Raw genomic sequence first — 12,811 nt, 5'->3', positions numbered from 1 at the left:
AGTCCTCATGTAATATACATGGAGAACCTTTCTGTATGCATTGATCCATGGTGCACCTACCCATGCCACAATAGGGATGCTCCTCCTCCTCTGTCAGTGTAATACAATGTTGGAGATTATTGCGACTCAGAAGCCTCCTCACAGTTCATTTTAAGTCAGTACAATTAGAATCACTGTTAGGATGACATTGTAATTTGTGTATAGTGCCATCAATCTTTGCCCTTTTACATTCCCTAAGGCATGTTAGGAGAAACTCTAGTACATCGCTTGGGGTATCATATATACCATTATACGTTAGGTCGATGCGTTTATTATGATTGTTATGGAATACTCGTGGTATGACTCTATGGTCCAAATAGAATCACAAAACAAAAACACGGTACATGAAAGATATTATGATACTAATAATAACATGGTAACATGAGAAAGTACCATTACATTAACATTAACATAGTATCATAACACAATGAAACTAGCTATAACATAGTAGCCTATATGTTATGGCTCCTCTTTGGGATGACCCCTGGTTGCATCCGCCCTCAGGACCTGCGTCTCTGCGCTCTCACCTAGTCAGCTGAGTACGTCAGCGGGTCCGGTGGCACAATCGTCCGCGTAGGCCATGCAACAGGCGGTGGAATGGCGTAGTCGTCATGGGAGGACAATGTCTCTGTAAGTGGCACGCCAGGTAGCTACGACGCACCGAGCTCGTCACTTTGTCGAAAGATGTATGAGTATCCACAGACCTGATTACCGTCCCTAGTGAGCAACACCATGTAGCTACCTTGCGCCTCTACGTCCCTGAGATCGTCAATCTCTACACATGGAATAATGAAGAAAACATGTTAACACTGATAAAGCATGATATACGTAACAATTGGTTATTCATGAAGCAAGTGCCGTACCTGAGCCAGGGGCGCGAGAACTCGAAGGACCCAGGTCCATGGAGGAAGGCTATGTGGATCCGCTACCAGCGTAGAAGTGGTCACCGGCACTAGAGAAAGAATGCCTAGCCCAGGAACCGCTGTAGTGGGGGTCACTGACCCCAGAGAAGGACTGCCTAGCCAAGGCGCTACCGTAGTAGGGGTCAAAATTCGGGGTGGAAGATGACCTCGACAACTCTGCGATGAAGGTTAGACGTACTGGTGGGTGCGACAGCTCGATGAATGTGACGAATGGGCGTGCTGGTAGAGGAACCGATGCTTGTGCTCCCGTTGCAACGTCTGAGGATGACTTGTAGCTTTGCGACCTGCAGACCTTGTTCACCTATCAGATAATCTGGCCTAATGTTGCGCTCACCTCGGCCTTGGGGATCTCGAGGCCACTGTCGATTCGGACCTTGGTCACCCATGCCTAAACCTCAACATGGTGCAGAATGTCCCTCTGTAAATAAAAGTTTCATTTGATTACATAATTTTTTGTACCAACAAGTGTAGTAAATGAGGAGTCGCGTAGTACTATATGTACCTCAAAGGAACGCACATAGTCCCTGTGAGTCGGATACGTGTCGTGAATGTTCTGCATGTGCCGCGGAAGCTCGGTCGATGTGTACGTGACCCGATGTGCATTCGAGCCATGAACCAGGACAAGTACTCCACGTACGCCTCCCCAGAGTGCGGCTGATCCTTGTCCACAACGTTCTTGACAGCATGGTCCTATTTGTCAACCCACGTTTGCACACGAGTCGCATTGCGCTTCAACCTGTAAAAACATAAGAAAATGAAAAAAACATACTGCAGTGTCTCCAATTAAAAGGTAATTACAACGTTACACACCTGTGCATGTTTCTAGGCACTGTCCTAGTCATTGGGATCGAAAACGCCTAGAACTTCCTGAACTGTCGTATCACATGATGCGGTGAGTACTCCTCGATGTAGATGTTGCAGACAAGGGTGCACCACATGAGCTAGGACTCCCGGTCATGTAAGCACAACACCGAAAGTTCAAGCGAGCATGTAGATGTACCTCATCCTCCGTGTATGGCTTCCAGCGGACGTCATTTACCGTCAGCTCATCGAACTGGTGAATGAAGTCCGGGTATACGTGGTGTGTCTACACAGTGAACCAAGATGGTTGTACAACCAAACTAAGTTAGACAAACAAAAAAGGAGGTAATGAACAAATACGTACAAAGTTCAGAGCTCTTACCCTCTGTCTGCACCACGATGATCCCAAGGTCAGGCCGTCGATGTCGTCTGTAGTGAACTAGTATGCACTATGGTCCAGAATGGGCCTACCGATGGCGAAGCGCTCATATGACAACATTTGAAGTCAGGGGACACTCGATGAGAATCGCGTTGTCGTCTGTTTTCGTGCAGGTGTCGCACAGGCCATAGTATATCGCAGCAAGCACGACAGAAGCCCAGCTATACTGTTGGACCCCCTGGGTCGGCGTCCGCAACCTCTCTGGCGTATAGGATCATGCTCCTCGAGACCGTGCTGCTATGGGTCTCGGTGAACATGATCCACCCGAACAACCACATGAGGTATGCCTCCAAGTGGTGGGAGATGTCCTCGTCGCTTGCCAGTAGGTGTATGTTCGTCTTCGTGCAACTGTTGTTGCTTGTTAGTTTAGTAACTCTGAGTCATAGTAAATTGATTTTGCTATCATTTGGATCAGTAGTCCTCCCTTCAGTAGTTTAACCTCTTGTTTCAATAGTTAATCCTTTCTTTTTTCTTCAATAGAAATCCTTTTTAGTAGATCATCCTTTTTAGTAGTTCCAAGCTATAGCAAGTTCCAACACTTAGGTTAATTTGTAGCTTCCAAATCATAGTAAAAATTTCAATACTCAATAGTACTTAATGCTCACCGTACCAACTCAGTAAAGGATTAAGCAGTCATTACTGAATGCATAACAAAACACCAGATGTGATCCCTATATCATTATTGAATGCATAGCAAAACACAAGATGTGATCCCTAGATGCTTGACCCTCTTCTCAAATTTACTGATGCTCCCTCTGCTTCTCCATCTCACAGCTCAGTATGTGATCACTTTTTCCCCAAATCGACAAGAAGAGGGTCGCACAATCCGGAGCACGCAACACACCAGATCTTCCAAGCAAAGACTATGGCGCAGCTAACCGAATCCACTTATCTACCTAAATCACCATTTTTTCTTTCTCTTCTCATTTAGCCATCCTCAAATTGGATTAAAACAAACCCGCCTGCTGAAGCCCTCGGCATTGGAGTCGATTCATCCATATCTGTGCAAGATTTTTGCAGGCAGGGAGGTGCGATGTCTCTAGTAGGAGAAGCGACGGGACGTAGGGGAGAAGAGAGGAGCCCGGGCGTTGGAGCAACGCATAGAAGAAGGCGAGCCTGTTACAATTGAGGGGAGGCAAGGTCGGTGGAAGAAGAGAAAAGAAGCAAGGGGTCGGGGGGGGGGGGGGGTGAGCTCGATCTGACAGGAGGAAGCCAGAGTTGGTTAGGCTTGTTGGTGTAGAATAGTATTCTACACCTAGGGTGTAGAATAATGTTATATATATGTATGTATATATATGTGTATGCCAAGTAGGTAGCCGACCAGACAAACTTGGTTCCCTTGTGTCGGATCGAACCACCTAACGATCGAACCTGCCCGTCCCTCCGCATCCCAACAAATTACCTTGTTTTTGTGCCCCACACCAACGCAAACTAGCTGACTTCCTTCCCCTGTCACGGAGCGGCGACCGGAGTGGAAAAACTCACCGGAGGCTACTACTGAGGCTCCCCGCCACTGCAGTAGTGATCAATAAGTGCATTGTTTTGGTGTTGTACTATCTCAATACTTTTGAAAATATCAGCAGTATCTCAGTATTCCATTACTTGTCTTTACTGCTCACATTGCCTACTGAATGCCTACTGAATGTATGCTGCATAGCTACCACCTGTCTACTAAATACCTATTAGTGTCTGATTTTCTACTGAATGTCTATTAGAGCCGGCCTACTGAATGCCTACTAAGTGTACAATTCATTGCTATTGACTGTGTACTGAATTTCTATTGAATGGCCTAAGACATAGCTACTGAATTATCTATTGATGCTTGACTATTGGGTGTATAAAAAAATTCACGGGATGGCAAAGGATCATCTCCCGGTTGGTAGGTCAAGTCCAAATGTTGGGGGAAATTAGATTGTGCATACTGGGATTGCTACGACTTGGATGAACTACTGAAGCATGAAAAGGGTGACTAATGATACAAATTGTTAGGACTCAAAGCTACTGAACCACCGAAGGGATACTACTGACACAATGTCACTTGAGTTGGAAGTATTGGAATTTGCTACATCTTGGAACTACTAAATTTGCTACATCTTGGAACTACTAAAAGGATGAACTAGCAAATTTGCTACATCTTGGAACTACTAAATTTGCTACATCTTGGAACTACTAAAAGGATGAACTAGCAAACCATCCAAGGATGAATTATTGACGCAATTTCAAATGACTTGGATGCACTACCGAATAATAGGAATTTTTTTTCAATAAATGCTTTTGGAACTACTTGAAGAAAAGAAACAATACTGAAGAAAAAGAGAAACTACAAAGGACTACCGAAACTACTGATCCAAGTTATAGGAAGGTACTGTAGAAAATAAAAAATACTAAAGTGAAAGGGAACTTATTGAAGAAAGATATTGAAGAAAAAAGAACTACTAAGGAGCTACTGATCCAAGCTATAGAAAATTCTTACACTTAGTACAGTTTTCAGGCATACAAGTTATAGAAAAATTATTTGGTAATTTTCGAGGACTACTAAAGCAGAGAGAGTACTACCAAAACATTGAATCAGGTTTTTATCATTCAGTAGTTTCAAGTCATAGCAAAATTGCAAAAGTAATTTGTTACCGGCATGATCTTATATCCAACTATTGAGAAGGTGATGACATACTAAAGTAAAGGAAACTACCGAAGTTAGTGGAGTTTGCTACGACTTTGAACTATAAAAAAATAGGTAAAACTACTGAAGAAAAAGGAGGACTACCAAAGGACAATTGAAGATTACTGAAGAACTACCGAATCTAAGTTATAGAAAAATCTTGGATCTACTGAAGAAAAAATGAGGACACTGAAGAACTACTAATCCATATTATAGCAAATTCTTATACAATTTTTAGGTGTCCAAGTCATAGAAACATTATTCAGTAGTTTAATGAATTTCTTTAGTAATTTGGTAGATGGTCCATGTTTCATTACACGAATCTCTCAAAAGAGTAAGCTTCGTATTAAAGAGGAATTGCACATTTTCGTACATTTCATACACTATCATGCGCTTGCTGCGCTATTTCCCATTTTGATTACACCAATGTACATGTGGTGGACTGAAAATATTGACGCAAATGGCAGGAGCATTGTCCTTCATTTATCTTAGAGGAAAAAATAAAAGAGTTTCCATGTTGCTACCCAAGGAGCCAATACAATGGTATAGTTAACTTACAATATGAAGATACAACTATTGAAACAACATCGAGCTAAAACATTCAGCATATCAATGCAGGCTACAAGTGCTTTTCAATTTTTACCGGCCTGTTTCATATCAATGTGTCATAAGAGCTACTTCTTGCATGCTGTTCTCACCATTTCTCTTGGAACCAGGCTGAAACAACACTAAGTCCCCCTGCTGCATGGCCAGGTTGCCCAAGTTCATCCATGCTGTGAGGTGGACTGGAAATATGATTACAAGTAGTATGAACACACAACAATGGCTATGATGACCATAAGTACTGTTGTTTGAATGCAGAAGCAAACTGAAGATGGAACATGGTTATTTTGGGTCTGCAACAAAGATCATATATTTATATTAGCCTATATGATCATAGAAACCATTATGCATCTGAACATTTTGAAAAAGAACAATTTCTCAACAAACAAATCTGAACAAAAATGAGTGTTCCACGTCGATCTACATCTCTGTGCATTGCAGTGAACTTGTGACATCTGAATCATTTGTCAAACATGTGAGCATGTATTCATCTTCACGAATTAAAAAAGTGCAGCACATAATTCTCTAATTCTCCCTTGATCAACAAAACGATTCTATAGACAGAATCAGAAAAAAGTCACAAATCCACAAAAATATCACGAACCCGAATTAGTAATTATAGGGGAGAGTTAGGGATACCGGATACCTTCGATTCCCACCTGGATCAGAGCTTGCAACGATCACTCCAATGATTCCTTACGCACAGAGCTCATGGATACTGCCTCGATCCGATTCCTGTCTGGGTCCTGTTCCCCTACCGACTCTAGATCTTCGCTGGGTGCGTAGCTGCCCCAATTCAATACCAGGGAGGGGGATGGGGTTGCCAGGGAGGGGAACGAGGTCGTTGGAGATAGGATCGAGGTCGCAAGATGAGGCCCCGGCCGGAAAGGGGAGATGATCGCCGGAGTTGGGATTGGGGTTGCCGGAGGAAGGCATCATTAGGAAAGGTAACGAGGTTTCTAGGGAAGGTATCGGTGTTGGATAGGAGCAATGTCGAGTAGGGTGTTGGGTTGGGTGGTGCCGGATGGTAACCAATAGGGGAGGTTGTGTTGGGTCGGCTTGGTGTAGAATATTATTTGAGTTTTAGGTGTAGAATATTATTTTACATTATAAGTGTAATATAACATTTATACACACATTGTATATCTATTATGTGTCTAGATGTAACATAGTTTATCTCTGCGCATACCTCCAGTTATGATCCTAAAAGCAGTATAGATACGATCCACAAGATATGTCAGTTACTATAAATATATATGGTTGTAACTTGGATACCTTCTCTTGTCGTAATTATGTACTTTTTATCATGTGATCGTAACTTGTTCACCTCTGTGCACACCCTCCAGTTACGATCCTAAAAGCAGTATAGTTGCGATTCACAAGATATGTCAGTTACTATAAATATATATGGTCGTAACTCGGATACCTTCTCTAGTCGTAATTATATACATTTTGTCATGTGATCGTAACTTAACTATCTATCTGTCGTAACTAACAGTTTTTGAGTTGTAACTGGGGTTGTGTAACAATGAACTACAGTGCGTCTAGGCGTAGAACAATTCGTCGTATATATATAATTCAGACAAGCGACGGGTAGATGCTCTGTCTTTGGGGTTTGGTTTTGCGGTTTTTAGTTGATGATAACATCGCCGTTGAATCATTCCACGAGCTGTATGCATTTGCATCGAATTACTCGGGATGGGTCGGGATTGGGACCTGCAGAGAGTGCAAGAAATTACCGCCACCATAGTGGTATTGTATCACTGCTTATCCTTGGTAGATTTACTAGTGGTTGTGCTCGATTTGGTCAGCGCTTAATTTTGTTGCTTAATTCTTGACATTGACCACAAGCACGGACCGCGCCACGCTGAAGATCTCGATGGCCATGGTGAGCCAGCCCTCGGCCCTGTTATGCTTCGCGCCCTTGAGACGCACGTAGCGGGTGCCACTCTTGGTCACCCGCATCCGCACATCGCTGCGGGTCGCCAGCTCCGTCGCTCTTAGTCACCTGCATCCACCCATCACTCCTGTCGTGCCTTGGTTAGCCACCCCATCCTTGGACCCATGAGGACGGTGACGCCAATGAAAGTAAGGGTCTGGTGGCGCCCTTGGGATAGCCGCACGGAGCATCGACCTCTAGATCCCCTTGTTGTCCTTATCGTCGCCCGCTATCTCTGCCCCTAGCGAGATCCATGGCCGGATCCCCACTGGATGCCACAGTGGATCTCGCGAGGAGAGGAGGAGGAGGTCGGTGAGAGAGGAGGCAGGGGAGGATGCCGGTGGGGGAGGAGATCTGGAGGAGGAGGAATGGCTCGGGTGGTGGGGTGGGAGAGGGGGGCGAGAGAGACAGAGAAAGAGAGTGAGTGAGGCAGAGATAGTGGCCACACGGAGAGAGAGAGAGAGAGAGAGAGAGAGAGAGAGAGAGAGAGAGAGAGAGAGAGAGAGAGAGAGAGAGAGATAAATGTGAGTATTGCGAGCCAAAATCGAATTGAAGTTAGATTTCGGGTCTGGATGACTTTTCATTGCCGGTTCAAATTAACAACGGAGGGAGGTGTGGAGGCCGGTGGTTGAATTGACTACTGCGAGAGGGAGTGTGGCTGGTGGATCCAACGGCCGACGGGGAGGGGGCCGGAGGTAGGCCAACAATTGGAGGTGGCAGAGTGTAACAAACGAGGGGGCGATGATTGTGGCATTGGTAGTAGAAGCCACGGTCAATGCTCATCAAAGGAGTTACGGTTCGAGGTTGGAGTTAGATAAAACCTTTAATAACATTTTTGAGTAAGTCGGGTCTACAATAGAGTTTTACTGAATAGATAAAGTCATACTGAAACTTTAGCTTATCCATAGCTTATCTTGGCTGCTACCGAACGACGACCTTCACTGCTACATGAAATGTATGACTTTTCTTGGGTTTGCTAAAAGCAAACACTTGTCTGGTTATACATGTGCAAATAATACATCTCCAGAAGTAGTAGAGTGACGACAAACGCCGTGCCACTGCCACAGCTGAATTATGCATAGATGTAGAGTTATCGAGCTGCCTATCCATCGATCTTTTCATTTTTATTTCAGTGAATAGTACAAAACTACAAGTATTATATCATTTATAACACAAAAATATAAGTATTACGTAAAGTAATATAGAACTATAAATATTGTGCACCAATTTCATATAAAATCCTATTTTAATTAGATTCACCTAAAACATAATCTTATATTTATTAAAAAAAATCTTAATTTTTTTACATGTTCCATAATCCATGTGCAACCCTTTTTAATTGGATTCACCTAAAAAAACTGTGCAGAATTGAAACTAAAATTCTCAAAAAATGCTATTTTTATAACTCCTAACAATTGTTAGGGCCTTAAATAAAATCTTAAAAATCTAGAAAAAATCATTAATATTCTTATTGTATGATGGAATAATTTTTAAAATTATTCTAGCCCTAGGTTATATGGTGAAAAAGTGAGTTCACCACTTTTTAAGTATATAAATGGAGCATTATAAAGTAACTCACTTTTTCATCATATAATCTAGGACCAAAAATAATTTTATAAATTAGTCCATAATATAATAAGAATATTAGTTAATTTTTTCAGATTTTTAAGATTTTATTTGAGGCCCTAATAATTGTTAGTAGTTATAAAAATAACCTTTTTAAGAATTTTAGTTTAAATTCTACATAGGCTTTTTGGATGAATCCAAAAAATAGATTGCATATGGATTATGGCATACGTAAAAAGAATTCTAAGATTTTTAGAGAAACAAAAGATCATTTTTTGGTAAATCCAATTAAAATTAAATTTTATATTATAAATAACATAATACTTATAGTTTTGTATAAGCCACTCAAAAGCAAAAGTTCACACGTACACACAAGTAAGCTGCGAATAGTCAAAGCAGATAGTTTTCATAAAAGGGCAAGGTGGAGTGGTGAGCTGCGCGCACATCTTATAGCTGATCGACCGCCAAAATACCGATTAATTTGCACAATACGATCTTACACAACTACATTCACTTATACAACACCGGCACGGCACAGAGGTCTCATGACCCACCTGGCATTTCATGTGTATACATACATACATACATACATACATACATACATACATACATACATACATACCCTTGCAGTTTCATATCATGCACTGCAATGATCTAATAATAATGGATAAAATATAAGGAGATCAAGCGACAATTAATATAAAAGGAGTCGTCCTTCCCTCCACGGCGGGCACCTGTATGTGTGTACCTCCTTATCTCTCCCATATCATTCCGGCCAGCTTCCAAGTTCAGCACGAATACTGCAGCTATAGTAGTGGTAGAGCTTATTAGTTTCACCACCATTCATCATTATTACTGTCATCTCCATTACCGGAATCTCTACGGATCACGGTAGCTCCAGAGGCTCTCCCCGGCCTCTGACGGGTCCGGCGAGTGGTCGGACGAGTTGGGGCTGAGCCTGGGGGGGCTCATCATCATCCCGGCAGCCATGCTGCGCAGGAATTGTGGCGTCTCAAAGAGCGCCTCCTCGTCCAGGAAGTACGGGCTCGCTGCGGAGCTGCCTTCCTGCTGCGCCGCCGCGCTGCTCCCGCTGAGCTGCTGCCGCGCTGTTCCAGCGGCCGCGGGAGCAATGCCGCGTCCGGCAGCGCCACGGGGCAGCTGCTGCAGTGCCGCCGCGGCCACCGCGGCGGCGGCGCGGATGTCGTCCGCGGAGGTGGACGCCGGCGCGGGGCGCGAGGTGGCCAGGTCGGGGAAGTTGAGCGCCGCGTGGGGCCCGCGCAGCGCGCGGGCGGCCACGTCGTACGCCACGGCGGCCATCTCGGCCGTCGGGAACGTGCCGAGCCAGATGCGGCTCGCCTTCCTCGGCTCCCGGATTTCGGAAACCCAGTTGCCGCTCCGGCTCCGGATGCCACGGTAGAAGGGGTGCTTCCCCGACGACCGCGGCGAGGGTGGCCCGCCGTGCTCAGACATTCAGTGTTAGGGCAGCAGCTCCGATCTACTACACCCAATGACTATGGACGTAGCAATCTCTATCTTCACGTGTGCAAGGTAGCAGTAACTGTGGCTTTGCTCGTACATGCAGGTTCCCTGGAAACTCACGAGGAGGAACGCGGCTATTTAAGGAGGCGGGAAGCGTGAGGGGCTCGCTTGAGATGAGCTGGTGCCCCGGAAGGGTACAACAAGCTCAGGTAAAATAACAACGTGGCCACAGCCCCTCCGCGCGGCGGCCTGTTACTTTCAGCCGTGTGGGAAGAATCAAGTCGTCGCTCTTGAGTAGGTGTAAAAACGGATCAGATTTTTCTGGCCTGTCCCACCATCCGATTTTAGGAGCTAATGGGATCTTAGATACAGATATCCGAAAGATATTCTAGATATCGAATCGGATCTTAAATAGTTGTATCAGATATTTGATTCGTACGTAGAGAATCAAGTATCTGTCAGATATATTAAGAATAAAATTAGATATATCTGAAAATTCGAGTTTATCTTTTAAAACTTATAACTTTTTCTGTGAAAATAGCTAATTTGAGTCTGTGAGAAGAATCACGTCCGTCTCTAGTTTTCTAAAATGGGCTAGATAGTGTGCGGTTTTAGTAACTTTTTTTTCTGGTTTTATTCACAGTTGAGTGGATCCGTGTCCGCTTTCATTTTTTTCCTTTTTTTTGTGTGGATTGCACAATTTACTTCTACACAATTTTCTGTTTTGTGTCCGTGAAACCAGTGCTATAAGATGCAACTTATGTTACGTTAAATAGTAGAATACGGCTACTAAAATACGTGAACAATTTTGCAACCCAACTTGCCAACTTGGAGGCAACGTGGGCAAACCAATGATTGAGGTTTACACACACGAGAACCTTTACAGTACACCATGATACTAGATGGTGGAGAGTATCATTGTTGTGATTCAACCGTCCATTTTAGTAGGTATTATTATAATTATCTTGATACCCTTAGGGGTAATTACGTCATTGACTGACCAGACTTCGGACCTTCGTCACCCATCATCGACCGACCGATGTAGGGTGGAAACCCTAATAAATGAAATAAACAGAATAAGTGAAAGCTTATCCGAAGAATAAACTAACATTTTGATCTTCCCTAATTAAACATATAATTTACAAGTTTATCATGGTTTTTTTTCCAATCCTACCCTTATGATACCCATGATACTCTTTAATGATACCTATGATACTGATGGGTGATAGAGTATCATTGGACCAATCTAAACCACCGGATGAAGAAAATGGACGGTATGCACTCATTTAGGTGTACTGTAAAAGTCCTCTAACATTAACATTGCTAGCCAAAATACGGACTCAGCTAAAATGCCAAGCTGCAGAGTAGCCGAGGGGATCCCACCGGGACGGAATAGCAGGTTGGCAGAAGTTTCACATAGTGTTTATCTAAAATGTCTCTAGTTTCAAAGATGTTTCATATAAGTTTCAGAGAGGTTTAATCCCTATTTTTAGTGGTTTCATCTAAATTTAAGTGACCTTATTCTGAAGTTTAAGAGATCATTTGGACATGGAGCTCGATGGCAACGTTCACGAATAGAGCCGAGCTGATGTAGTTCGAGCCACCGTCCTGTACCTTAGTTCTCCAACGAAGATCGTGTCGTGGGGAAGTGCCGTTAAAAAAAAGTTTAAGAGATCATATAACATAAAATTTATTTACTATCTCTTGACCGTGGCTCAGAGGTCTTGATATGAACCTGTACTGATAATGAATTTTACTGTGATTCTTTCTGAATGAACTATCACTGCTGGTTTTAATACGAGCTAATAACTATATATTATCACTATCAATTTTTAAGGAACCAACAGTTATAAAGAGTACCAGATTGGTTCCAAGATGTCAAGTTCCAAGATGTTTTAGGCAAGCTTCAGAGAGGTTTAATCGTGGGTTTTTAGAGGTTTCACTGAAGTTTACGAGATCTCATTATGTAGCTTTTCTCAATTGAAAGTGAAGTAACGTAAATCAGGGTGCCTTTCCAAACAACCTTGATCCATGGGTGAAGATGCATGCATCGTGCTTTTTCTCTGAAACCCAGACGCTATTTCTTGTATGATTTTGGCTTGCTGTTTCATTTTATTTTCTCCCACTCTTGTTGCAATTCGGAAGTGTGGTTCTCGTCACACGTACCCTTTATAACTATCTTTTACGATTTTGTTCGGACAAGCTGCATCCAATTTGTCATGCCACGTACACAACATATGAACATCCTATTAAAGTATCCCAAAAAATAGTTCCAGGACACACTGCAAAAATGTGCTATTTGCTGGAGCACATTTTAAAATTGCTAATTTACCGATGGACACAAAATGTATAGTTATTTATCA

The 12,811-nt window shown here is 43.1% G+C and overlaps 1 protein-coding gene and 1 long non-coding RNA gene across 2 annotated transcripts; both read right to left on the bottom strand.

The window, feature by feature from the left end:
- Positions 1-5,312: 5,312 nt before the first annotated feature.
- On the bottom strand, positions 5,313-6,482 carry LOC133923626 (uncharacterized). Its single transcript, XR_009910651.1, has 2 exons — positions 6,111-6,482; positions 5,313-5,757 (listed from the first exon to the last, which is right to left on the bottom strand). It is a non-coding gene; the product is annotated as an uncharacterized LOC133923626 (long non-coding RNA).
- Positions 6,483-9,399: 2,917 nt separating this feature from the next.
- On the bottom strand, positions 9,400-10,610 carry LOC133924798 (ethylene-responsive transcription factor ERF025-like). The gene is made up of 2 exons (XM_062370509.1): positions 9,841-10,610; positions 9,400-9,769 (listed from the first exon to the last, which is right to left on the bottom strand). The coding sequence occupies exon 1, from the start codon at positions 10,437-10,439 to the stop codon at positions 9,849-9,851; it is 591 nt and encodes a 196-aa protein (XP_062226493.1). The 5' UTR covers positions 10,440-10,610; the 3' UTR covers positions 9,400-9,769; positions 9,841-9,848.
- Positions 10,611-12,811: the final 2,201 nt, after the last annotated feature.

Source organism: Phragmites australis, chromosome 7, assembly GCF_958298935.1.
Source record: "Phragmites australis chromosome 7, lpPhrAust1.1, whole genome shotgun sequence".
Taxonomy (NCBI): Eukaryota; Viridiplantae; Streptophyta; class Magnoliopsida; order Poales; family Poaceae; genus Phragmites; species Phragmites australis.
This window is presented reverse-complemented; position numbering and strand designations above follow the sequence as displayed.